At 64.8% G+C, this 24,313-nt stretch overlaps 4 protein-coding genes and 2 long non-coding RNA genes across 15 annotated transcripts in view; 2 read left to right on the forward strand and 4 right to left on the reverse strand.

Moving 5' to 3' along the window:
• LOC143269008 (uncharacterized) lies at positions 1–1,131 on the forward strand. Its single transcript, XR_013045262.1, has 2 exons — positions 1–273; positions 358–1,131. It is a non-coding gene; the product is annotated as an uncharacterized LOC143269008 (long non-coding RNA).
• Positions 626–5,944, reverse strand: Ifi30 (IFI30 lysosomal thiol reductase). The gene is made up of 7 exons (XM_006989146.4): positions 5,810–5,944; positions 4,481–4,663; positions 4,312–4,386; positions 4,142–4,234; positions 1,694–1,846; positions 944–997; positions 626–857 (listed from the first exon to the last, which is right to left on the reverse strand). The coding sequence occupies exons 1-7, from the start codon at positions 5,927–5,929 to the stop codon at positions 792–794; spliced, it is 744 nt and encodes a 247-aa protein (XP_006989208.1). The 5' UTR covers positions 5,930–5,944; the 3' UTR covers positions 626–791.
• On the forward strand, positions 4,295–7,884 carry LOC143269007 (uncharacterized). Its single transcript, XR_013045261.1, has 3 exons — positions 4,295–4,409; positions 5,346–7,337; positions 7,773–7,884. It is a non-coding gene; the product is annotated as an uncharacterized LOC143269007 (long non-coding RNA).
• Positions 7,851–14,882, reverse strand: Pik3r2 (phosphoinositide-3-kinase regulatory subunit 2). 2 transcript variants are annotated; one of them, XM_076553120.1, is made up of 15 exons: positions 14,170–14,882; positions 11,989–12,081; positions 11,768–11,818; positions 11,552–11,683; positions 11,220–11,418; positions 10,673–10,758; positions 10,406–10,514; positions 10,224–10,322; positions 9,964–10,144; positions 9,756–9,881; positions 9,359–9,501; positions 9,111–9,287; positions 8,846–8,917; positions 8,548–8,718; positions 7,851–8,446 (listed from the first exon to the last, which is right to left on the reverse strand). In XM_076553120.1, exons 1-15 carry the CDS (start codon positions 14,489–14,491, stop codon positions 8,242–8,244), a joined length of 2,166 nt encoding a protein of 721 aa, XP_076409235.1. In that variant the 5' UTR covers positions 14,492–14,882; the 3' UTR covers positions 7,851–8,241. The 2 variants fall into 2 exon arrangements, with proteins under 2 accessions (XP_076409235.1, XP_076409236.1); XM_076553121.1 differs by lacking the exons at positions 11,552–11,683; positions 11,768–11,818; positions 11,989–12,081; positions 14,170–14,882 and having other exon boundaries at positions 10,406–10,564.
• LOC143269137 (uncharacterized) lies at positions 14,741–18,737 on the reverse strand. Its single transcript, XM_076553823.1, has 5 exons — positions 18,655–18,737; positions 18,527–18,599; positions 17,010–17,181; positions 16,196–16,965; positions 14,741–14,882 (listed from the first exon to the last, which is right to left on the reverse strand). Exons 1-5 carry the CDS (start codon positions 18,735–18,737, stop codon positions 14,865–14,867), a joined length of 1,116 nt encoding a protein of 371 aa, XP_076409938.1. The 3' UTR covers positions 14,741–14,864.
• Positions 17,943–24,313, reverse strand: part of Mast3 (microtubule associated serine/threonine kinase 3) — a 27,287-nt gene continuing 20,916 nt past the window's right edge. For all 9 annotated transcript variants that reach the window (XM_076553119.1, XM_076553118.1, XM_076553113.1 and 6 more), the window contains 12 exons: positions 24,081–24,246; positions 23,882–23,983; positions 23,549–23,671; positions 22,895–23,004; positions 22,578–22,750; positions 22,064–22,308; positions 21,677–21,892; positions 21,322–21,548; positions 21,032–21,154; positions 20,434–20,570; positions 20,165–20,346; positions 17,943–19,712 (listed from right to left, as the gene is read on the reverse strand). In XM_076553119.1, coding sequence (XP_076409234.1) covers positions 19,189–19,712; positions 20,165–20,346; positions 20,434–20,570; positions 21,032–21,154; positions 21,322–21,548; positions 21,677–21,892; positions 22,064–22,308; positions 22,578–22,750; positions 22,895–23,004; positions 23,549–23,671; positions 23,882–23,983; positions 24,081–24,246 — 2,328 coding nt within the window. In that variant the 3' untranslated portion in view covers positions 17,943–19,188. The remainder of the gene's footprint in view (positions 19,713–20,164; positions 20,347–20,433; positions 20,571–21,031; positions 21,155–21,321; positions 21,549–21,676; positions 21,893–22,063; positions 22,309–22,577; positions 22,751–22,894; positions 23,005–23,548; positions 23,672–23,881; positions 23,984–24,080; positions 24,247–24,313) is intronic.

A 24,313-nucleotide genomic window follows, 5' to 3' on the forward strand; every position in this document is an offset into this window, starting at 1 on the left:
CACAGTGAACACACACACACACAGTGAACACACACACACACACACACACACACACACACACACACACACACACACGGGCTGAGAAACACTCGGCTGGACTCATATTTGAGGTGAAATGGTCCTGAGTGTGGGTGGCATCATCCTGTGCGCTGGAGTTCTGTAAGAATCAGAAAGGAACGTGGACAGAGCCCCAGCATTCACCTGCTTCCCAACCTCGGGTGCAGTGTGAATTCAAGCTCCTGCCTCAACTTCCCCTACGGAGTTCCACACGAGGTGAGCCAGCACAGGCCCTCCCTTCCTTAAGTGTCTTTTGTATTTTCTCACACAGTGAAAAAGGAACTCATGCAGACTTTTCAGATGAACCCCAGGCTCCAGGGCACGGCTCGGGGAGACTGTGGTCTGAGCACCTGTGGAGGGTTACACACCCACATTAAAAACAAAAACACAAAGTGGCAGTGGTGCACACACCTTTAATCCCAACACTGGAGCTGCAGAGGCAGGTGGATCTCCGTGAGTTCTAGGCCAGCCTGGTCTACAGAGTGAGTTCCAGGACAAGTAGAGCTGTTACACAGAGAAACCACGTCTCAAAACAACAAAAAACAACTATAACTCCAGGAAAAATGAATCACAGCAATCTAAATTATTTATTCAATGAATTTAAATTTAGCACCATTTGAAAACAAGGCAAGATTCTTGAAGGAGTTCCGAGTCTGTTTTGGGAGACGTGTGTGAGTTTTCTCGTTGATGGGTGGCATCCCTCAGGGCTCTGGTTTTTCCTGGGACAGTGACCTTCACTTGTAGCACACCTCCCTCGGAGGGTCGGCCATGGCGGAGCAGATGTCGGGCTTCTCCAGTCCCTGGAGGGGTGAAAGGCTAGGAGTCGGGACCCTTCGGGGAGACTGCACCCCCACAGCTGCACCCCACTGGCTTACACTGAGCTCACCTGGTACAACTGACAGACCGTGCTCAGGAGCTGGCTGGGGTCCTTCAGGGGTTTCTGTAAGCCACAGAAGACATGGTTAAGCTCAGCTGGGGAGGATGCACGAGCCTGGGAGCTCAGCACTCGAGTGCTGAGGCAGGAGGATCACTGTTTCAGGACAGTCTCAGCTGAGCTGAACTAGGAATGGTAGTGATCAGGGTGTAAAAACCTTGTGTGTGGGCAGAGGCTAGAGCTCAATATGGGGTGTCTTTTTCTTTTCTGGAGTCTTTTAATTAAACCATTATTTTCAGATTGATTTATCTTATTTCACGTGTAGGGCGGGATGTTTGGCCGGGAGGTGTCTGTGCAGTACTGATAGAGGCCACAAGAAGGTGCTAGATCCCCCGGAACTGGAGTTACAGATGTGAGCCACTTTATCGTGCTGGGAATAAAACCAGGGTCCTCTCCAAGAGCGGCCCGTGCTCTTAACCACTGAGCTGTCTCTCCAGTCCCTCATGTGGTATCTTCCAGTCACTTTCCATCTTGATTTAAAAAAAAATCATTTTTAATTGAAGAAGTCTGTATGTGAATGCAGAAGCTGCTTGATGGCGTGCCGGGAATTGAACTTGGTTCCTCTGGAAGAGCAGCTCATGTCACAGCTGCACTCCACCGGGAGCCCCATGGATCCCCTGTGCCAGGATCACACCACCTGCAGCCTGGGGATTTGAACCCCGAGCCTTGAGCTTGTGGGACACTACTGAGCCTCTTACTTACCTCATTGACCAGGACCCAGGGCACGTACTCATGGGGTGGCTGCAGGGCATCGGTGAGCTGGGCGTTGGCATGCATGAGCTGCGTGCCACGCTCCCCGGTGGCACACTCCATGATGCTGTCTGGTGACACCTCCGGAGCATACACCTGCAGGCACTGTGAGGAGCGGGGCTTTGCTCAGTTCCCCTGCTGCAGGCCGCAGGAATACATCCTAAGAACTCAGCTGGTTACGGCAAAGTCACTACCTGGAGGGATCAGGGAATTCCTCCAGAGGAAGCCAAATCCCAAGGAGTTTTTGGTGTTACTTGGCTTGTTACATATCAGCTGTCTTCTGTTAGGAAAATCATGTGTGCCTTCATAGTTTTCCCAATTGACTTTTCCCTAAGAAGGGCTAACAGCGTGGACTGATCACTCTCTGGACATACACATTCCAGGTATTTGGAGAACAGCCTCAGGAAAGGCTTTCTCTGGAATCAGATATCTCCCTTGGCCACTTTCAAGGACTAGCAGTAATAACAGTCCACATGCAAGTCTCCTGATTCAAGGTAAATTCCACAAGGAGACACCGCCTAGGTCTGGTAGACATTAAGTAATAGCTTTACACAATTTAGCTCAGACCCCTCCTTTCTTACAGCCTTACTAACTTTATAGACCTCTAACTCCTTACCTAACCACTTCTAGGAATATTTGGATAACCTTCTGCACTGACAGCTGTGCTCAGCCAGAACCCCAGTTCAAGCCTCCCTGTAATTATCGTCATTGGCAGCATCCGGCCAGGTCCATCCCCAGATGGAGGAAAGTATCTTATTAGAGATACCTCTGTACTCTCTAAGAACAGACTTATGCATCTGGGTTACCTGTTTGAGAAGGCCTGGCAGGTGTGCCAATTAAGCTTAACTACCTCCTTTCCCAAACCTTACCTCCAGTTCCAGATCTCCCTTTAACTATCACCAGAGGCATCTAGCTGTACAGGTTGCCTAGCGACTGAGCACACTTTCCCCCACCCTGCAGAAAAACGGCAGATAGCTTGGACAGATAGGAGCCACAGGAAAAAAAAGAGTTTTATTTTCTCCCATTGATCTAGCAACTTATAGATTCTTAACACTTTCTACCAATCACGTTTAATAGTTGAGCACATAAGATCCCTCTTCTTAGATATTACCCGAATTTAGCCTTTAGTTAATTCATTTCCCCATTGGTCACTTCCCTTTGGGGTTGCAAATGATAATTAACGGTTATTGCCTCTCTATGTGGTTCTTATCACCCCTCCGTTTGACTCCGGAAGCCTGGCTTAATATACCAGGACTTCCAGGGCACCAAGGAGAAAAGAGAATGGGAGAACTAGGTGGGTAAGAACTAGAGAGGAACAAACTGAGATGGGGAGAAGTAGATTGAAGGGCTAGAAGAGAGGACAAGAGGAACAAGATGGAGGATGGGGAAGTCCTGGGTGGGTAAGAACAAGCTGAAAAGGACCTAGATGAGGCAGAGTTAAGACGAGAGAATTAAGATAGAACTTAGATAAGTGTAGAGAGAAATCAGGCAAGAAAGGAGCTAGACACGAGAACAGAACTGAAGCTGTGTATAGGATGTTATGCCAGAGGAATTAAAGCAAGTGGACTATAGGGCTCAGTGTGCTGAGATTCTATTTCCTGAAAACAGTCCTCACGGTTAGTAGTTCTCTCTCCGGAGCCCCTGGCATGTGTGATATTAAGGCTGCTCCCGCTAACGTTATACGGGACCCCGTTATCTCGCCAGCAGTCCAGAGCGGCCCCGGACAGAGACACTCATGGTCGCCTGGGTGGGGTTCCCGAAGCTGGTGCCCCGGGAGCCTGGTGCACGCTGTCCCTCTGCTGGGGACACCCTTCCTGCCCCTTCCCCGCGTCCGCCCCAGTCCGCCAGCCAGCGGCACTGCTGAAGCTCCAGGAGGCCGGGAAGCCTGGGGGCCGGTGGGCCTGCACCACCTCTTCGAGTTTTTTCCCACAATGCCCTGGGAAGTGCGAGCTCCTGGCTCTGGCTTAAGGCCCCGGCAGGTTATCAGGGCTGCACCATGGCGGTTCCAGGTTATCAGGGCTGCACCGCGGGGGTCCCAGGTTCGGGTCACAGACCAAAGGTTCGTCTCGGAGATGGGAGCTCCCGGGCCGGGCGTGCTGCGGTAGAGGCCCTGCGGCTCGCCTCCCCCACCCCTACCCCGCTGGCCTCCTTCCCCCCCTGCGGCTCGCCTCCCCCCACCCCTACCCCGCTGGCCTCCTTCCCCCCCTGCGGCTCGCCTCCCCCCACCCCTACCCCGCTGGCCTCCTTCCCCCCCTGCGGCTCGCCTCCCCCCACCCCTACCCCGCTGGCCTCCTTCCCCCCCTGCGGCTCGCCTCCCCCCACCCCTACCCCGCTGGCCTCCTTCCCCCCTGCGGCTCGCCTCCTTCCCCCCTGCGGCGCCCCGCCCCCTGCACAGCTCACCGGCCCGAGTTTCTTCTCCATGTCCTCCATCTCCTCCATACAGACGATGGTGAGCAAGGCCGCTGCCTTTTCCAGCTTGTCCAGCAGGCAGGCCTGCAGAGGGAGGCAGGGTGGTCGGGCGATGAGGCCCCCCCCGCCCCCCCCGCCCCTCCCCACGGAGCGCAGCTCACCTCCACCTTGTTCAGCCTGCACTCCAGCTCCCCGTGCTGACACGTGAACTCCCACGTGCCGCTGACGTTCCTTTCCTGCAAGGCACCCACGGTTCTCGGTGAGCTCGGGTGACTGGGGTCTCCGTCCCGCGGCACCCCTCCTGCCTCAGTCTCCCCGCTTCCCGCGCACCTGCGCGTTCCCGTAGGGCACCAGGGTGACGTTGATGATTTCCATAACCATCAACCAGGTCGGGAACAGATCTCGGACCAGGAAGTAGCGACAAGCTCCGCACAAGGACTCATAGTAGAGGCTGACGTTGACTCGCGGTGCAGGGGGCGACGCGTGTGGCCCGAGCAGGCACAGGTCGTGGGCCTGGGGGGGGGGAGGCCTCTGGTGAGCTGCAGCCCCCGGGCCCCGTCGCCCCCGCTGAGCCGCTTAGGGTTGGTTCAGCCCGCGGCGGCGCCGGACCGGGCCAGGGCTGCCTTTGCGGAAGCGCGGCGCGCGGTCTCCCGCCGGGCACGCCCAGGGCCCTCCGAGGCTCGCCGGGGTCCACATCGCATTCCGCAATCACAGTTTATCTGCAAAGCGGAAACTGGCAGGCTGGCGAGCAGTGAGCGGTCAGTCAATGCACAGCCCTGACTACGGCGGCAAACGCTAAGACAGGCGTATTTCCAGCTGTGCGGGTGGGGCATGTCCCTAGTCACAGCACTCGGGACGCAGAGGCAGGGGTTCGAGGCCAGCCTGGTCTACATAATGAGTTGCAGGACAGCCAGGGCTACACTGTGAAACCGCGGCCCTTCAAAAGGAGAGGAGGAGGAGGAGGAGGAGGAGGAGGAGGAGGAGGAGGAGGAGAGGAAAAACCAAATCAAAACAACAACATAAGAGAAAGGAGAAGGAAACAAGACGTGCACATCTCTAGTTACTGCCTCGGTCCTGTTTGGCGCACACCCTGAAGCCAAACGCATGCTCATTTTTTTGTCTTTTGTAATTTTGCGCACCGGAGCCGAGCCGGGGCCTCTCACCCACGCAGACTCTATTTATTCTTCCTCTCCAGGGACCCCGGGAAACTTCACCCTGTCCGACGCTCGACTAGACACAGGAGGCGCCTCCTGCACGCAGACTTCCGGTCCCCGGGGAGGGCGGGAGGCCGGAGTCTGAGCAAGGCGCTTGGCGTGCGGGGCATGTGTTTGCTCCGAGTCAGAGGCACGCCGGCCGCCCTCCTCGGCTGGAACGCACACAGTAGGCGACAAGAATTGCGCGGGGGTGGAGCCGGGCCAGTGGCTCAGCAGGTCTGCGCGGAAACCACCGGACTCCCCCTCCGCTGCCGGCTCGGGGTATACCGCAGGCGGTGGATAAATGCTCAGGGGAGGGGCGAGCTGCGCGCCCCACACCCGCGGGGCGGGGGGAACGACCTGGACCCGGCCAGTCCCGGCCGCGGGGTGCGGACTTCTGGGGCGCGCGCCCCTGGGGGCCGTGGGGTCCCCGCGCGGGTCCGCCGCCCCACGTCGCAGGACCCACCTTGCATGTGGCCTTGGAGGACGCTTGCAGCGGAGACGCCCTGGCCGCTCTCGGGGCCTCGAGTGGAAGCAGCAGCAACAGCAGAACGGACAGCAGTGGCAGGAGCAGAGACCGGGGCATGACCGCGGAGGGACGTCCGGCAGGGCTGGGGCTCGCCTTGGCGGCGGGAGACTTTAAGCCGGCGCAGGCCCCGCCCCGGCCCCGCCCCCTCTCCCGGAGGCCCCACCCCGGCCAGGTGCTGCGCCCCGAGTCACGAGGCCACTCGGTGCTGCTGTCCAGCGTCCCCTCCTCCCGCGGCCGGCGCGTCCCGCCCGTCACGCGAGGCTGTGGATCAGGGACCGGAGGGTCTCCAGAGGCCGGGGCAGGAGACGCGTCCTCGTCCCTCCCCGGAGGAGCGGGAGTGACTCTGGGTCCAGCCCACCCCCCCAGGCCAGGCTAGCCCAGGCCAGGCTGGCTAGCCCCAGCACACTCCCCCAGGCCAGGCCAGCCCAGGCCAGGCTGGCCAGCCCCAGCACACCCCCCCCCGGCCCTGCTGACTCAGGCTAGACCGCAGCACGGAAGCCAGCTCGGCAGGGCAGCTTCCCATCTCCACGGCCGGGCTTGGGTGGGAGCCGCGGCCGGAGGACTTTGTCCCGTGACTGTGGGCATCCGATCCCCGGCACTGCAGCCTCGCGGGCAGGGGAGGCGGGGACGCGCCCGACTCGGCCTCTGTAAAGTGGTCACGGCTGGCACACGGCTGGCGACAGCCACCGGGCAGGGCCCGGAGCGAGCTAGGCTGGGATGGAGCCTCCGCACCGGGTCAGGCCGGAGAGGGACCAGCCCGGCCGGGGGCTCGGCGGTCCGCTGGGGCGGCCGGACTCCGTGCGGGGACAGCAGGCCGCTGAGGATCCGCTCGATCCAAGACCGGGCCTTCCGGAACCTCACAGTCCGGGCGGGGCTCCACCCCGGCCCCTCACTGGGGACCCTGGGCAGGGGCTCCACCCCAGGCCCTCACTGGGGACCCTGGGCAGGGGCTCCACCCCAGGCCCTCACTGGGGACCCCGGGCGGGGGCTCCACCCTGGCCCTCACTGGGGACCCCGGGCGGGGCTCCACCCCAGGCCCTCACTGGGGACCCCGGGCGGGGCTCCACCCCAGGCCCTCACTGGGGACCCCGGGCAGGGGCTCCACCCCGGCCCCTCACTGGGGACCCCGGCGGGGGCTCCACCCCGGCCCCTCACTGGGGACCCCGGGCAGGGGCTCCACCCCGGCCCCTCACTGGGGACCCCGGGCAGGGGCTCCACCCCGGCCCCTCACTGGGGACCCCGGGCAGGGGCTCCACAGGGGCCACACTAAGCACAGGTCACATTTGTCTTAAGCTTGTGATTCTCCTGCCTCAGCTTCCCTGGCTCTGGCACCACAAGGTGGAGTTTCCCTTTACGGACGCGGCCTGGGGCGACTCGAGGCAAAGGAACCCACGGGGACCGGGTCCGAGATGACTCCATCCGTTCACTTGCCCTCATGAGCCCAAGGGCGCTCTTGGACAATCGGGTAACAGGACACAGGCTGGGCAAGTTGGGGTTGGGGAGCACTGAGCCAAGCACTCCTGGGCGGAGTCTCGCTCCCACCCCAGGGTAGGGCCATCAGGGCTTTATTTTTTGCTAATGAGCACAGGCCGGCCCTCGGGACTCGTTCAGCAGGTGCGCAGGGTCAGAGTTCGGCCTCTCCTCCTCCCTCAGGCAGGCCAGGGGCACCAGGCACCCTCCTGGGCGGCCTGAAGGGCTGTTGACACCTCTTCCCGACCAGGAAGTCGTGGATTGGATGTGTGGGTGGCTGTGACCTGGTGCCTGCCTGGGCAGTCAAAGCTGGGTGAGGCCAGCAGCCCGGGACGGGGGCTCCGAGTCGCAGTGCTATGTATGCTGTGTGACCCTGGACGAGGTCCTGACCTCTCTGGTGGTGAGGGTTGAAATGGAATCAAAATGACAGGTGTGCACGGCGCGACCCCGGGCCGGCCAGAGGCTGCAGCAGGGGCCGAGAACCCCAGTCCCCAAAGACACTCAGCCGACAGGTACCATGTGTCATATTCGTATCAATAAACGTACCGTACAAAACCCGCTGCCCAGGGCCTAGGCAGGTGTGGGGTCCAAGGGCAGTGACTCCCAGGGTCCTTGTCCCCAAGGGGGGGGGGGGACGCATGGCCAGGCGGGGCCTGGGCAGGACCGGGCGGCGGCCGGAGACCTGCGCCTGCCCCCTGGAGAGGGGCGCACAGCTGCGGGGCAACCCCGGGCCTGGTTTCACTTCGGCCTTCGGAGGGGAAGTTGGGGTCTGCGGGGCGGGTCCCGCCCGGCCCCGAGTGTCCAGGCCGGGTTCCTGGAAACAGCCCAGCGCAGTTCCTTCCTGCCCCGCCGGCCGGCCGGGCTATGGCTTGAAAACCCCCGCAGGGGCAGGGGCGTGCTCAGCGGGCGGCGGGCGGGCCGGGCCCGGGGGCGCGCACGGGGTGCGCCAGGGTGACGGTGAGCGCGTCGTTGTGCTGCACGAGCGAGGCGTGCTGGTAGTGCAGCACCAGCTCCTTCAGGGACGCGTACAGGTTGTAGGGCTCGGCGAAGCCGAAGCCGGTGGCCGTGCGGTAGATGACGCAGTGCTTGGTGTCGCCGTCCACCCTGCGGGACAGAGGGCGGCTGCAGCGGCGCTCGGGCGAGGCCGGCTCTCCCCCCCCACCCCTGTCCTCCCGCCCCACCCCACCCCCCGGCCGGGAACTCACACCACCGAGCAGGCGTAGCAGCCGCGCTGGCTGCTCTCCCGGATGAGGAAGGTGCCGTCGCGCCGGCCGCTCAGCATCTCCTCCGCCTGCGTGCGGTTGATCTTGCCCACGTACCACGTGCGCTCCTCGTGGTGGGGCAGCGCGTCCTCGTCCTCCATCAGCGAGTACTGGCTGGGGGGCGGGGGGCCGGGTCAGCCCCGGGGCGCTCCTGCCCCCCCACCCCCGCCCCTGCCCACCCCCCACCCCCGCCCCTGCCCACCCCCCACCCCCTCCCCCCGGCCCGCAGGGCGCCACTCACTCCTCAGTCTCGTTCTTGATTCCCAGCCACTCGTTGATCTTCCTCTGCCGGGCGCCTTTCTGGGTGAGCCACCTGAAGGGGAGAAGCGGGTGAGCTCCCGTGCAGGGGAAACTGAGGCAAGCCAGAGTGGGGGGACTGCAGTTTCTCCGGCTGCCGCGGGGGGGCGCCAGGAACCGGCGGCCTCCCCGGCCCAGGAGCCAGGACAGCCACGGTGCGCGCGGGCGCCCCCTGGCGCGCAGGGGCGGAACCGCGGCGCCCCACTCACACGAGGTACTGGTCCCGGATCTTGCGCAGCTGCATGAGGTCGGGCTTGAGGCTGTTCATGCGCTTGTCGATCTCGCGGTTGTCCGAGGCCTGCGCCCGCAGGTCCTGCTCCAGCTTCGTGCGGCTCTCGTGGATCTCGGCGATGCGAGACTTCAGCCGCTCCGAGTTGAGCAGGATCCTGAGGAGGGCGGGGTAAGCGCCTGCTCCCCAAAGCCCCGGTCCCCGGCCCCTCCCTCAGCAGCCGCGCACCTCTGCATCTCCTTCTCGTTGCCCTCCCGCCGGAAGCGCTCCAGGTACTCCTTGCTGCACCGTTCCTGCGTCTGCCCCTGCTCTTCGAAGATCTTGATGGTCTCGTTGAAGGCCTCGATGGCTGTGCGCTTCATCTGAAGCTCCTGGGGACGGGGTGATCTCAGAAACTCCCGGAACCCCCGAAAGGCCCTCCTCAGGAGCGAAGGATGGTTCTGCTCCGCCTCCTCCAGGGGCATCTTCCAGCGCGGGCTACAGCTCCGCTCTCCAAACCCGCCCTTCCTTCGGGCCCGTGCTGGGAACTCAGCACCACGGGGAGGGAGCAGCGTCCGGCCCTGGGTACCGGACCCCCGGGCTGGGCCCCTCTGCACCTCATGCGCGCATGCGCAGAGCCGGGTACCTGGGAGGTCCGCGTGTACTCCTCGTACAGCTGGTCGTACTCGCGGCTCTTGTCCTGGTACTGCTGGTGGTAGACTTTGAGCTGGGCGCCCACGGCCTCCACGCTGTCCTCCTTCACCACCTGGTCCTGGGAGCACCACACACGGCCATCAGTGTTTCCACCTCACACCCCGGCCCGGCCGGCGCTCACACCGCCCCCCAGAAGGCACCTGCTGGTACTTGGACACCGGGTAGAGCAGGCGCGTGTCCAGCTTGGCGTTATACTGGGCCAGCGACTCGTGGCGGTAGTGCGAGATCAGCTCCACCACGGAGCCGAAGGTGAGGGGCTCCGAGAAGCCGTAGTGGCCGTCGCGGTGGAAGACTTTGATCAGCTTGTTGTTCCCGCCTTTCCTGTGTGGGGGGCGGCGTCAGCGCCACAGAAGGCCCCAAATCCACCCCCCACCCCACCCCGCCCGGGCATCAGCCCCACCTGAGGGTGAGCGTGTACTCTCCTTGGATCTTGCTGGATGCATCTCGGACCAAGAAGGTGCCGTCTGGGGTGTCCCGGAGCCGTTCATTCACCTCTTCCCTGAGGAACGCGGGTGAGGAGCCACTGACCGGCCTGTCCACCCCCCCCCACCCGCAGCCCACCTCCCACCGCAGAGAAACTACCTGGAGATGTCCCCCCAGTACCACTCTGCGTCCTGAAGTGAGGGCGGGTTCCCTCCATTGGCCAGGGCCGTGGGGGCCGGCTTCGCCTTAGCGGGTTTGGGTGGCAGTGCTGGGAGACAGGAAAACAGGCATGCATTATGCACCAAGTGCATACTGAACCTGCGGGAAACATGCAAGCACTAAGCACTAACTGCAGAGGACGGGCTGCCCACCCACGGGAACAGGGGGAGGGGGGAAGGGGGGAGGGGGGAGGGGGAGGGCCGTCACCTGGGGGGGCGGCATCCTGCTCATCCAGGAGCTCCTGCAGCAGCTTCTCCAGCAGCAGCGCCGGGAAGTCGGGCCCAGGCTCACTCCTAGGGGCGAGCGGGGGCGTCAGGGTCTGGAGCGACAGCTGGGTGCCACGTCCTCCATCCCGCGTGCGCAGGCTTGGGGCAGCAGGTGCCGGGGGAAACAGTCGGCAGCGGGAAGACAGGTGTGGCGAGGCGCACGCCACCGGTGCTCCGCACATGCTCACCGTGAGAAAAAACGGGGAAGCAGCGTGGCAGGAAGGCGCGGGCTGGACTTGACGCTCTGCTCACAGCCCTTCACTCCAGCCCCAGATACTGGAGCTCTGGTCCCTGCTTCCTCCCCAGCCGGCAGGGTCCCACCCCACAGAGAACGCACCACCCAGCTAGAGAACTGCACCACCCCGTGGCTGGGACTACCCTGCCTACAGAGGCCCCGCCCCCTCTGGCTCCGCCCCGCCCACCCGCCGGAGCCACACCCACTCACCTCTGACCACACCCACCACGCCCCTTGGGTCCTGCCCACTCACCCCTCGGTGTCGCCCCCTGGCGGAGGCGAGCGCAGCAGCAGCGGCCCGAAGGCACTGGCCAACGCGTTGACAGCTGTGGCCGGGGCAGGCGCTCTGCGGGCCACACGGCCCAGGTGCTGCAGCAAGAACCGCAGTGTGAGCGCCTGGTGCAGCGGCAGCGTTGGGGGTTCCAGCACCGGTCCCACGGGTCCTGCAGCCTCTGCAGGCAGAGAGCCGGCCAGGGCCGGTCAGCCAGGCCAGTGACCCCGTTCCCCCCCCCACACCCCCGCTCACCCCTGCCAGGGCTTACCCCGCAGCGCCCGGTCCCCCTGCTCACCCCTGCCAGGGCTTACCCCGCAGCGCCCGGTGCGCCTCTGCCGCAGCCTCAGGAGTCACCACGGCTGCGGGTAACGCCAGCAGGAAGCCCTTAACGGCATCGCACAGGGCCGTGTGGTCCCACTGCTCCACGTCACTCAGGGACCAGTCTGCAGGCAAGGACAAGGCGTCATCGTGCAGCCTGGGGCACGCGCCCACCCCTCCCGTCACCGAGGAGAGCAAGGGAACCCGACCTGTGCGAGGTGCGGGCAGCTCCGGCCTGCTGTAGCATTCACCGTCCAGCCCTGGGAGAGAGAGACCCAGAGACTGACTAAGCAAGTCACGTGGGGCCCAGGCCACCTCCCCACTGGGCGTCACCCCTCCCCACAGCATCCAGACTCAGCCTCCTCCCGTGCAGAGACCAGGGTGGCCCCGGATGGGCCTGAGCTCGCACCCCAGTCAGCCGGGCCCTCACCTGCTTGCTCAATGGCCTCCACCAGCTTCACCAGAATGGGCGGAGCAGGGTCAGGGGGGCAGAACTGATCCGCCAGCTCCGCCAGCGCCAGGCCTGCAAGGACGGGACAGGACATGAGCCCCCATCCCCTCTACGCCTGCGGGGCTCAGCCCGGGCGGCTGCCGTTGGCGGAGGCCTGGCCTGGGAACCCGGGGCCACAAGGAGGCTGAATTAGAGGGAAATGATTTCTCAAGTTACCACGAGGAATCGAGAAGCCCAGCAACAGTGGCCCCCAAGAGATGAGGGCCAGGCGTGCGAGCAGATGTGCAGCACTCTAGCCCTCGGGGGTGGAGGGCAGGACGGCCAGCTCTAAACCAGCCCGGGCTACACCCCCTTTTTCCCAAACCAAGAAGGTGGCAGCACAGTTTCTGTCCTTGGCTGGGACAGGCAGAGAACTAAAGCCAGCCTTCACCGCAACTTTCAACGCCTGCTCTCTGAGACCTGTACGGCTGGACGTGTGTGCGTGTGTGTGTGTGTGTGTGTGTGTGTGTGTGTGTGTGCGCGCGCGTGTGTGGTTTCACAGGGATTTTTGTGACAGCCACCAAAACTCCACTGTGGCCTGCTCTGCAGCCGAGTGCAGGGCTGACCCCCTCCGGGTTTAAACTTCGAGGGAGACAGCCGGATGGCAGTATCTTTCTTGTTTTAGGCTTTATTTTTGAGACAGGGTCTCAATATACAGACCGGGGTGGCCTGGACTCAGGGATCTGCCCACCCTGCCTCCTACAGTGCGGGCATAAAGGCCTGGCCACCTCCTGACTTTCTTTTTTCCGTTTTAAAGCAGGGTCCTACGATGTAGCCCACACAGGCCTCAAACCCAGGGCAATTCTCTTGCCTGGTCCCCCCAGGGCTGGGATAGCGAGCTCCCCCACCTGGCTCCCTCCCCTCCCCCACCCCATAAGCTGGGCCCCAGCCCAGCCCCCTCCCAGCAGCGCCTGGTCCCCGGTCCCCGCAGGGCCCTTTGTGCACAGGTGTCCCGCTCGCTCCTCGGCAAGGCTCTGCGCGCCCCGCCCATCTGGGTTGGCTCTGGCCCTCGGCAGGGACGCCCTGGCACGCAGCAGAGGCAAGCCAGGGCCTGTGAGGCCTCTCTGAGTGGAGCTGGCCCAGCTGCATGGAAAATGAGGAAAGAACCCCCCAAACCAGCAGGCAGGAGGCGAGGGGAGGTGGACAGCACCCTGCCCGTGGGGGGAGGGGTCCGGCGGCTCGGGACCCCAGTGCCAACCGGGCAAAGGCCTCACCCCCTTTGAGAGATGCAGGGGATGCTGAGGGAGCTGGCTGAGCATTTCCAGGTGGCCTGGGGGTGGGGCCTTCGCTGGTAGGGAAACTGAGGCTGCAGAGAGCGGCCCTCAGGCCTGAGGGTTTGAGGGTGAGGCGGGGCACACGAGGTGGCTGGACCCTGGCCAGCCTGGGGAGGGAGGCGGCTGTTACTGGGGCAGCCACAGGCTCTGGCCGAGAGCCCGGATGGGCTGGGGCCCTGCGGCTCTCAGGGCCAGGCCTGGGCTCTGGGGACACCAGATGCTGCGTGGCCTGAGCCAACCTCCCAGGCCTCAGCTGCACTGCCGATCCACCCCGAGTGAGGGCTGCAGCCAGGCGGGTTGCATTGGACACAAGTTCTTGCCAAGCAGCCCCAGACCTCTCGGCGACCCTCCTGTCGCAGCCTCCCGAAGGCTGGGGTTACTGGCATGTGGCCCCCTGTCTGGCAACAGGCGTGCAGGGTCCCTGCTTCCCAATGTGCTGCCGCTGAGGCCGAGTGAGGCAGGGTTAGAGGCTCCCCCGGAGAACACTGGCTGCAGCTCGTAGGAGGCCCCGAGTCCACAGAGCACACAGGCCCTCCTCCTAAGTCCCCTTCCGCACGCACGCCTGCTGGCTGCCTCCGGAGCCGGCCCCAGGGCCTTTGCACATGCTGTGCACAGTGCCGAGGGCCCCCACCCTCAGCAACTCACCACACTTGTCACCAGGGTGACACACTCTCACTTCCTGAACAAGAAGCCCGACCAGGACCTGTCTCCAGGGCTGAACTCCCTGACAGCAGGGTCCCAACAGAGGCCCCGGTAAATCACCACAGCCTTCCCACGACTGACCAGAGACCCGAAGACCCGCCTGAAGGTCCGAAGGGGCAGGTCCCTCTTCCAGGTGTCTGCTCACCTGACTCGGAGGGCCCATCCCCGGGCCTGGCAGGCAGCGGACGGGGGCCTCGTGGGCGAGGTCCTGGGCGAGCCAGAGCCACGGGCCCCAGGAACTCCACGTATGTGCCAGGGAAGTCCCCTCGCTGCCGGGTGCGCTCGTTGAAGCCGGGCATCCAGCCCACGTTGTGCGGGCAGCGCTCCCCTCCATCTGTCACGCCCAGTGCCTGCAGGGCCACCCGGCTCACCACCAGCAGGTCTCCAGGCAGCAGCTCCAGGTCCTCAGGCCGCTCCCGGCGGAACGGATACACCGCCCGGTACTGGAAGCCCTCAGCGCCCGCCATGGCGGGGTCTGGTGGGGTCTGCACAGTCACGTGGCTCCCGGCGGCTCCCGAGGCCCCATGAGCGGGGCTGCCCGTCTGACAGACTTGCGGAGAGCTCTACTTCCAGAAGTCACAGGCGACCTCGGGGGCCGCTCATGCCTAGCTGGCCATCACTAAAAGCCACTTGTCAGAGTCCACCATTTAGTCACCTGTGCGAGGAGGGTGTCCCCGGTGTTCTCTCAAGTCACTCAGCGTGTGTCCCCCATCAGATGGCCAGGCCGCGGCAGGTAGATCACGCTGTCTCGAGCTGGGCCGTGGGTGCCCAAGCTTGCTGGCTCTTCAGGGTGTGCCCGACACCAGACGAGGAAACCCAGACCATAGGCTGCTACCATGCTCAGCCAGGGACGCCAGCCTAGAGGACACGGACAAGGCAGAGTGAGCCCTGCCGGAACCCCAGCAACTTGGGGCGGTCCCTGTCCCTTCTGAGTACCAGTTGCCCTGTGCAGAGGGCACACTAACAGCTTCCTTCAGGGTTGCCAGGAGCTAAAGGCTTCACTGTCCCCACCAGGGATGGGGAAACAGATCTGGGGGACCCCACTGACGAGAAGGAAGCTAAGGTTGGACCACAGACACACCCAAGCTCAAGATCAAGGTAGGAACAAAGGCAGCGACCACATGACCTATTCGACTCAGTGCAGGAATGGTGCCCTGGGGACTAACGGGGGAACTGGGGGACCCCAAGGAGGGGTGGGGACGGCTGAGCAGTGGACATGGCCTAGCAGGAGCTGAGGCCTGGGTGGGGATCCAAGGAAGCAGAAGCCTCGGCTCGCTGCAGGGGAGGGATGGCGGGGTGCAGGGGTGTCCCAGCTTGCCGTAGTCTGGGGCCCTCTGGTGATGTGAGAGAGAGGGGGGGTGGCATGAAGAACCACGGGCACCTTAGTGCCACGGCAGGATGGGGACAGGAGCTGGACACCACCAGGGCAGGATGCAAGGAGGTGACGATCTCCAGCTGTCCTAGCCTGGGTCCCCATTCCAGCCTGCAGCTCGGTCCTCTGTGCATCCTCCTGGGGGACTGGGAGTGACAGGTCCCCGTCTGGGGACAGAGCAGTACATGGACAGGCAGGCTGGTCCTGGCAAAGGCCTCAGGGTGGAGGTCGCCCGCCTAGGATGCACAGGGGCTTTCAGAAAAGCGCCGCCCAGCAGGCGCTTGTCGTGCCAAGGGGAGGGTCTAGGCTTCATCCCCAAATCTTGGGACGGGGGCAGGTGCCCTACTGGGGCTTGGGGGTTCACGGCCCCGGGTACCTGGCGTGACTGACCGTCTGGCCCCCTGCGGCCTGCATGCTGGAGGTAGGGAAACTGAGGATCGGAGAGGCCTCTCCTAAGGGAGCCTCCTGTCCGCCCCCGCGCCGTGCGCGTCTGCACACGCGGGAGGGGGGTGGACCGCGGAGCCCCCAATGCAAAAGGTGGGGCCCAGCGGGCACGCACAGTCTCCGCGCTCACGCACAAGAACGGCTCGACCCTCGTGCACCCCGAAATCCCCCGGACACCGGAAGTGGCCGGACCCGGGTCGTGCCCCGAAGCTCCCCGCCCCGGTGCGGGCGGGGACCTCCCGGCCTTGGAGACCCCGTCTCCGCTCCGCAGGCTACACCGCTCCACGCTCGACTCGGAGAAGGGTTCCGCGCGCCCCCCACGCCCCTCGTGTCCCCGCCGCCGCCATCGACTCACCGAGTCGCGGGCGCCGTCGCCACCGCCGCCGCCGCCGCCGTCGCCGCCGCCGCGGGATCCCTGCGTCAGCCGCCGTCGCCGCGGTTCCAAGCCGCCGGGCCCGCCCCCGGGCGGAAATAGCCGAACGCATTCGGGCCGGGAGGGCGGTCCTTCCCCCGCCCCACACCGAGCTGGAGCTCGAAGACCGAAGCACGCGGGTCTGCGTCCGGAAACAGCCGAACGTACTCCCGCGGGAATGGTCGGCTGCCGTCGGCCACGACACAGCCGAGCGTGGCCGGAAACAGCCGAGAGCAACCGAGTCGGGAGAGCGCCCGAGGGGCTCCCGGGCCGCGGGGAGGCGGCCGAGAGGTTACGGAAACGGTCGAAACTGGGCTCGGAGAAGGGCGCCGGACCCAGCTGCACTCCCACCGGGAGAGCCGAACGGCACGGCGGGTGTGTGTTTACGAAGTCGTGAACCTGCAGCCCCGGGGAGCGTGTCTGCGAAGACTCGGCGGCCGCCGACAGCTTCCGGAACTTGCCGAAGCACGTCGACAGCTTCCGGAACTTGCCGAAGCACGTCCGGTTAGGCGGCCGCACGTTCGGCCGCGGGTGGAAAGAGGCGAAGGCGCTCCCATGGCAACCCTGGGCGTCCGGAAACAGCCGAACCGTCTCCGGCCCCACACGCTCGAGAGCGAGGAGAACCGAAGCCCGGAAGCGCGATTGTTTCCGGAAATAGCGACAGGCGCTGGCAGTCGGTGTGGGGAGCACCGGAAATAGCCGAGCTTGTTCGGCTCATTTCGGAGGGCGTCATTATTTTCTAGCTCAGCGCGAAGACCTGGGTAGAAAATCGAGGGGCTGCGGCCACGGTGAGGGTTGTCGCTGCCCGTGCCGGGGCCCGGCTGCTTCCCCACGCCCACGTCAGTGCCAGCGCCTCGAGGTGCGGACCCACAGTAAATATTGAGAGATGCCGGGGGGACCTGACCTGTGACTCGCGAGACGCGGTCTCCCTGTGTGGACGGTGCGGAGTTAGAGGCAGGCGCTGCCGCACGCTCAGCTTTGCAGTTCTTATTATGTTCGTTTTTCGAGACGGGGTTTCTCTGTGTAGCCCTGGCTGCCCTGTAGACCAACTTGATCTGTAGCCCAGGCTGGCCTCGAACTCACAGACATCCACCTGCCTCTGCCTCCCGAGTTAAATGTGTGTGCCCCTGCCGCCTGGCTTTGTTTGTTTGTTTTGGTTTCTAGTTTGATTTTGTGCCTGGGTGTTTTGCCTGCACGTCTGTCTGCACCACGCGAGTGCCTGGTGCCTGGAAGTCAGGAGGGCCCGATCCCGGGAACCGGAGCTGCAGATGGCTGGCCCTGAGCTGCCCCGTGCGTGATGGGAATCCAGCCAGGGCCTCTGAAGAGCAGCCAGTGGTTTTAACCACTCAGCCATCTCTCCAGCTCCTTTTGAGACTGTCTTGTTATGAGCCCAGGCTGCATTTGAGCTCATGACCCTCCCGCTTCAGCCACGCCAGTGTTAGGATTACGGGTGTGCGCTGTCATGCCTGGAAACACTTTATTTTGTTCAGTTTTATTTTAGAGATGGGATTTTTGCCCCACTGCTCTGCCTAGGATGGAACCCAGCCTTTTAGGTAGCTGGAACGCAGCCTGATTGAAGTGCTTAAGCAAGCTCCTATACAGCCTGCAAAACCCAGCTCAGACACTGAGCCCACAGTTGTCCCCTCTCCCTGCCAGCTCCCCAGCCACCCACAAACGCACACAGCAGGAGTTGATGTCAGCATGGGCTTTTATTCAGTGCCAGCTCCAGGATGGGCGGAGGGCTAGTCATGCACAGCCTTGGTGTCCCTCCAGCAGGCAGTGCTGGCTGGAGTCAGGGAGGGTGCAGAGCGGATTTCAGCCTGGAATCCCCACCCCGATGGGGTGGGCAGTGCTGCATCACCGATGAACGCTGGATCACACAGCATCATGGGGGGTAACCTGGGCTCCCTCATGACCTGTCTTGAGCCTGGAATCTCACAGGGCCGTTGTGGGACCGGCCTCTGGATCCTCATTCGCTTGGATCACACAAAGCGGGGTGGGGGGGGGGGGTCCGGGAGTGCTCAGTGCTTGGAAGTGCTCAAGTCACCGGGGTTAGTCTTGTAAACACAGCAGCCCAGGCACAGAATAGGCAAGACATTTCCCAGAGCCACACAGCAAAGCCGAAGTCAGGAAGACCGCATGGGCCTGGCTGGCCGTGGTGGGACTCTGCCCACACGGACATGGTTTTGGGGTGTGGGGTGTCAGTTCCAGCCCTGCAGGGGACACTTCTCTCCCTGTAATAGCGCCCCCAGGGTTGTCAGCTACTTCCTGTACTGGGCCGTGGGCTGGTGCACCCCAGTCTGGAGGGTCCTCGTCACCCAGCCCCCGGTTCCCACACTGCGCTAAGCTGAAGCATGCAGGGCCCGAGGCGGAGTGTGGTCAGCCCCAGGCAGGCCGCTCACACAGCGCCGCCCACACAGTGTGCCGCCCACCGCTGAACTGGTCGCCCCTCTCCCAGCCCCTCTAGTTCTGGGATCTCAAGCATGCGCCAACACACCCAGATTCCAATCTCTGTCCACACAGAACCTGTGTGCCCTGGAGGGTCCCGGGTTGGAAGTGGGAAGGGGACGCACACAATCCAAACACGTACGTGGAAAGGACGGAACAAACGAGAAAACACACGTCGCCCAGAGTGCTCTGCCTAGGCCCAGAGAACAGGGTCTGCCAGCTGCACTGCAGGGCCCAAGACGGACGGACGGACGGACAGACAGACGGACAGACAGCCTCCTCCACCAGGGCGGCCAGCCTGGCTATTGCTTATAAAAAGTAATAAATTAGTCGTGAGGCCTTGCTATTTACAAGTCGCAGGCGCCCCATCCCAGTTCTTCCGGGTGGGGGGCACCCTCCAGCCACGTCCCAGGCTGATGGCTGAACCCATCCAGGTGTGACCTTGTGGAAACGACAGCTCCGTGAGGAACTGTGGCCAGGGGTGGCAGTCAGTCCTTCGCGGCTGGCCCCTGGGTCCCAGGAGTGCCCTCTGCACCCTGCACAGCGATCTTGGGCACAGCCCGAGGCGGTCCAGGCTCCTCATCAAAGCTCACCTCCTGCACCGCCTCCTGCTTTTTGAAGGAGTCCCGGCGCTCAGAGAGGTGCAGCCGCCTCATGACAACCAGCTCGGCCTCCGCTCCCCGGCCTCGCCGGCCTCCATCCCCGTCCAGACGCTCGCTGGTGCCCAGGCCCAGCTTGTCGGCCGACTGGCCCCTGCGCAGCCTGGGGGACCGCGCGGGAATGGGGATGTGCCCCGGCAGGGGCGAGGGCGAGCGGGGCGGGGGCGGGGGCCCCGGCGGGCAGGCCAGCGGGGATGGCGGGATGCTGCTGGTGGACTTGCGGCGGCCGCTCTTGTGACGAGGGGGCCCGAGCTTGGCCGCCAGGCCGTGCAGTGAGCTGGGACGGGTGTGGCCCGTGGCAGGGGAGGCGGGGCTGCTGGAGCTGGGGGAGACACTGGGTGGGGACGAGGCGTCTGCGGACAAAAGGGACTGGTTAGTGTCCCTCCTGGGGGTGGGGCCTGGACCGACCAGACTGGCGACTGCCCACGTCCCCCACTGTTACCACCTACCCTTCACCCCCTTGGCCTGAGCTAGTGAACTCCTACACATCCATCAAAACCAGGCACCATTTACCCCTCCTCCCAGAGGCCTGTCCCTTCCTCAAAGCTGTGTCTGAGCCTTAGACACTGTGGACAGTCCACGTGAGGTCAGCTCCAGCTCACACCCGGGCTCCCTACTGCCTCCTGCCACATACACCACACATTCATACTCCGATGCAGTCTCGTGAAGCCGAGGCTAGGCTGAGATCTGCTGTGTAGCCCAGGCTGCCCTGGAACTCTTCATTTGTCTGCCCGTCTCCCTGAGCGCTGCCAGGCCACGGCTACCTCTGCCGTGTGGACCGCCACCGGGCTGTGCGCCCACCCACCTGTGGGGGCGTCGGGCGCAGGGCTGCGGCAGGGCGTGGTGGGGCTGGGGGACAGGCTGTGCGTGGGTGACCCGGGGAGGCTCTCGCTGGAGGACAGGGAGTGGTGCAGGCCGGAGGAGAAGCTCCGGCTGGTGTGGAGCACATTGGCCGGCTTGGAGATCCTCTTAAACAGAGACTTCCGCCTGGGGACATGCACGGTGACCGTGAGGGCGGCCGAGGAGGGCGGCCGAGGCGGCGGGGGCCGGGGCCCCACTGCCCGCCCCGCTCACCGATCCTGGGTCTCCCTCCGGCGGCTGCGCTTGCTTCGGCGGGCCATGCGGCCCTTGGCCACGTTCTTCCGCGCGGGCCCCACCCTGATGGAGGTGTTCTCCAGGGCCGTGGTGCGCAGGGAGATCTTGTTGCCGCTCTGCGGGGGGGGGGGGGGGGGACGACACGGGTCACCCGGGGGGCCTGAGACCCGGGCGCAGGGAGGACGCGGGGGGGGGGGGACGACACCAGTCACCCGGGCGCAGAGGGGACGCGGGGGGGGGGGGGGGACACCGGTCACCCGGGCGCCCTGAGACCCGGGCGCAGGGGGGACGGGGGTGGGGGGTTGGGGAGAGACACCGGTCACCCGGGTGCCCTGAGATCCGGGTGCAGAGGGGACCGGGGGGGGGGGCGAGTCACCCGGGCGCAGAGGGGACGGGGGGGGGGGGACACACCAGTCACCAGGGCGCAGAGGGGACCCGAGGGGGGGGGACACACCAGTCACCAGGGCGCAGAGGGGACGGGGGGGGTGCACGGGTCACCAGGGCGCAGAGGGGACCCGGGGGGGGGGGGGGCCGAGTCACCCGGGCGCAGATGGGACGGGGCGGGGGGGGGGGCCACCTTGAGCAGCAGCTCCACCACGTCCATGTGCACCAGGCCCAGCACCGACTCCCCGTTGATGTGGGTGATGAGGTCCCCGGCGCGCAGTCCCGCCTCCTGCGCGGGGCTCCCCTCCTCCACGCTCTGCGGGCACAGTCCAGGGGTCAGAGGTCAGGCCGCGCCCGCAGGCCCGGGTGCAACCTGAGCCTAGGGCTGCTGAGCTACAGCCTCAGTTTCCCCTAGCTGTGGGGCAGGGCGGGGTCCCGCGGCCCGGGCCATCCGTGGGGTTGGGGGGGGGGGGTGCGGCTCACCCAGACCACGTGGTGCACCGTGTACACGTCGCTGTCGCCCATGTAGACGCGAATGGCGCGCAGGCTGAAGCCGTACTTCTTGCCCGAGCTGTGGATGACGATGGGGGGCCGCAGGCTGCCGCACACGGGGGACGGGTCCCGGCTGGGGGAGGAGTCTCGGGAGGAGGGGTTGGAGGACAGCGATCGCGGCGACAGGGGGCTCATGAGGGGACCCCCGCTGCCATCGTCTGTGGGGGGGGCGGGACAGTGGGTCTCTGTCCGTCAGGCCCCACCCCGGAGCCCCGGGCACCGGACCAGACCCCGTCCCCACCCCGCCCCGGCGCGAGCCACCCGGGACAGTGTGGGCGACCCTCACCTGCCGTGATGATGAGGGACAGGGCGGACACCGAGGCCGACTTGGGCACTCGGCCCCCGCCCCCGCCGCCAGCGGAGGCCCGGGGCTTCTCGGGCCCGGGGTCTCTTGGGCCTCCCAGGCGGCGGCCTCTGCCGGCATCCAGCGGCCGAGGGGTCGGGTGCCGGGCGCCGGTGCTGTTACTCCGAAGGCGAGCGTGGCTGAGGACCGCCGTGTCAGCTGGGGGACAAAGGGTGAGCGTGAGCTTTGACCTCCCCTCTGACCCCCAACCGTGTGAGGCCCCCGTCCCCGACGGCCCGGGGTACAGGGCGGCCTTACTACGAAAGTCTGATTCTGTTCAAAGCCCGTCCCCGACGGCCAGCTCTGGAGGACCCCCTCAGGCCCACCTACCGGAGAGGTTGCAAGGCTTGGGTGTCACTGGGGTGGTTGGGGGCGCGGGGTCGGGCTCCCCCAGGATGAAGACGGGCTTCTTGGGGTCAGCAGGCCCTGAACCTGCTCCCTCGTCCTCAGAAGAGAAGGCAAATTTGGGCATCGTGTCCAAGCTGATGGTGCCCAGGACAGACGGGCTGGGGCCGCGGTCGGGCAGAGAGGAGGAGGAGGGCTGGCCGGAGGAGGCGCCGGTCCAGGACCGCAGCCTGTTGGAGGGAGGAGCCACGCCTCAGCCACACTGAGAGGAAACCCCAGTTTCCGACCGATCCCCACTCTCCAGAGACAGTTTCTCTTGAGTCTGGAACTTGAAGGATGAGTGGCCTTCGCTGGCTAAGTCCATTCTGGACAGAGGGGGCCGCGGGAGCCGTTCTGCCAGAGACCACTTACATTTCACCCTTTTCTACTCGGCCAGTGGGAAGCTCCTTCAACATCAGATTTTGTGATCCGACTCCCCCTGACTCCTCAGCCCACCTACCGCAGGTCGGCGCTCAGCCGGTGGTCGGAGCTGAGCCGGAGGTCGGCGCTCAGCCGGCGGCCACGGTCCCGGGCCAAGCTTGGCTCCCACGCTTCCTCTCGGTCCTCACTGAAGCTCCTATCGGCAAAGGTGGGCGTGGGCTGAACGGCCAGGAACTCGGAACTGCTGTAGACCTGTGAGGGTTTTTAGTGTCAGGAAGGGGGCTGTGACACACGCCTGTCACCCCAGCACCGGGAGGTGGCGGCAGGCAGGAGGGCAGACAGCGGGACCGGACCCTGTCTCAGACACAAACCACACAGGGTCGCTGGGCAGCCCACCTTGCTGAAGCGGTGGGAACAGGAGGAAAACTGGGGAATCTCCGTAGAAGATTCCTCGTCATTGGTCTCGTCGTCCTCAGAGCCCAAGTGGCGGTACCGTTCAGAGCGCGCTGTGGAGTGAGGGAGCAGCTGGGGACACCCTGGGGGCCCAGGCCTGTGCTGTGACGCAGGGACAGGGGGATGGCCCAGCCAGCACAGGAAGCTGAGCTGGAACCTGCCAGGCACCTCCAACCTCAGCAGGTCCCACTGTGTCCCCAAAAGCTGTGTGCATCTAAAGTGAGGTGTAGATGTCAATGCTGAGCTACGTTCCCATTTTACATAAGAGGAGAGAAACAGGGAGGACCCTGACAAGCCGTGAGTCCTGGGGTGGGGCGAGGGGCAGGTCTGCACCCCGGGACCCCACTGGGGCGGGGTGAGGGGCAGGTGGGGCGGGGTGAGGGGCGGGTCTGCACCCCAGGGCCCCACTGGGGCGGGGTGAGGGGCGGGTCTGCACCCCAGGGCCCCACTGGGGCGGGGTGAGGGGCGGGTCTGCACCCCGGGACCCCACTGGGGCGGGGTGAGGGGCGAGTCTGCACCCGAGGGCCCCACTGGGGCGGGGTGAGGGGCAGGTGGGGCGGGGTGAGGGGCGGGTCTGCACCCCAGGACCCCACTCACTGTCAAAGTAGCTGGTGTCGTCCTCAGCTTCGAGCTGGGGGACAAACTCCGCCTTGTGTCTGAGGAGCCCCGCCCAGTCCAGGGCCAGGAAGAAGGGATGCTGCTTCACCTCGTGAGCGCCCCCTGTGGACATGCAGGCTGAGCCCCGTGTGCCCCCCACTGGCTGCCTCCCTCTCCACTGGGTGGGGCCAGAACAGCCCCAGGAGTGTGGTCAAGGAAACGGTGAGACCCAGACCCAGCTACTGTCCTCAGTCTTAGAGTTTCTACTCCACTCCTGCGCGCTCTTCAAAACCCTGCTCAGGCCCCTCCTCCACGGCCACCCCACTGACTCACCAGTTCCCAGCCTGTCCATTGGGCTCTGGCGCAGCAGCCTCGTGATGAGGTCCTGGGCGTCGGCGGGAAGCGCCTCATCTCCCTCGGGCCACATGATCTCATCTGAGGGGGGGGGGGGACAGACGCCCTTTCTAGCACCTTCCAACAAGTCCGCCCCACGTGCTCAGCGCTGTGGTCAGCCCGCCTGGCCGAGACGTACCGCTGACCACCTGTCCAAACAGTTCCTCCGGCGTGTCCCCGAAGAACGGCACACAGCCCACCAGGAATTCATAGAGGATGACACCCATGGCCCACCAGTCCACCGGCTTCCCGTAACCCTGGCGGAAGATCACCTCGGGTGCAATGTACTCGGGCGTCCCGCACACCTGTGCGGAACAGGGAAATGAGGTGGGCCTGGGGAAGTTGGCCAGGTGGGCTCTTCAGTCTTGCCCC

The sequence above is a fragment of the Peromyscus maniculatus genome, chromosome 17, assembly GCF_049852395.1.
Source record: "Peromyscus maniculatus bairdii isolate BWxNUB_F1_BW_parent chromosome 17, HU_Pman_BW_mat_3.1, whole genome shotgun sequence".
Taxonomy (NCBI): Eukaryota; Metazoa; Chordata; class Mammalia; order Rodentia; family Cricetidae; genus Peromyscus; species Peromyscus maniculatus.

Excerpts from the sequence above, each read along its gene's own strand:
- Ifi30 (XM_006989146.4), bottom strand. The coding sequence starts at position 5,929 with ATGCCCCGGTCTCTGCTCCTGCCACTGCTGTCCGTTCTGCTGTTGCTG. Across the intron at positions 4,387-4,480 it reads TGCCCTACGGGAACGCGCAG|GAAAGGAACGTCAGCGGCAC; the intron begins GTGCGCGGGAAG and ends GGTGCCTTGCAG. Across the intron at positions 858-943 it reads CGGTCTGTCAGTTGTACCAG|GGACTGGAGAAGCCCGACAT; the intron begins GTGAGCTCAGTG and ends TCACCCCTCCAG.
- LOC143269137 (XM_076553823.1), bottom strand. The coding sequence starts at position 18,737 with ATGCTTGAGATCCCAGAACTAGAGGGGCTGGGAGAGGGGCGACCAGTT. Across the intron at positions 17,182-18,526 it reads GTGCACCAGCCCACGGCCCA|GGAGACCGCGTCTCGCGAGT; the intron begins GTACAGGAAGTA and ends CCGTCCACACAG. Across the intron at positions 16,966-17,009 it reads CCCCTCGATTTTCTACCCAG|CCGAACAAGCTCGGCTATTT; the intron begins GTCTTCGCGCTG and ends CTCCGAAATGAG.
- Pik3r2 (XM_076553120.1), bottom strand. The coding sequence starts at position 14,491 with ATGGCGGGCGCTGAGGGCTTCCAGTACCGGGCGGTGTATCCGTTCCGC. Across the intron at positions 9,288-9,358 it reads AACGAGAAGGAGATGCAGAG|GATCCTGCTCAACTCGGAGC; the intron begins GTGCGCGGCTGC and ends CGCCCTCCTCAG. Across the intron at positions 8,918-9,110 it reads ATCCGGGACCAGTACCTCGT|GTGGCTCACCCAGAAAGGCG; the intron begins GTGAGTGGGGCG and ends TCTCCCCTTCAG.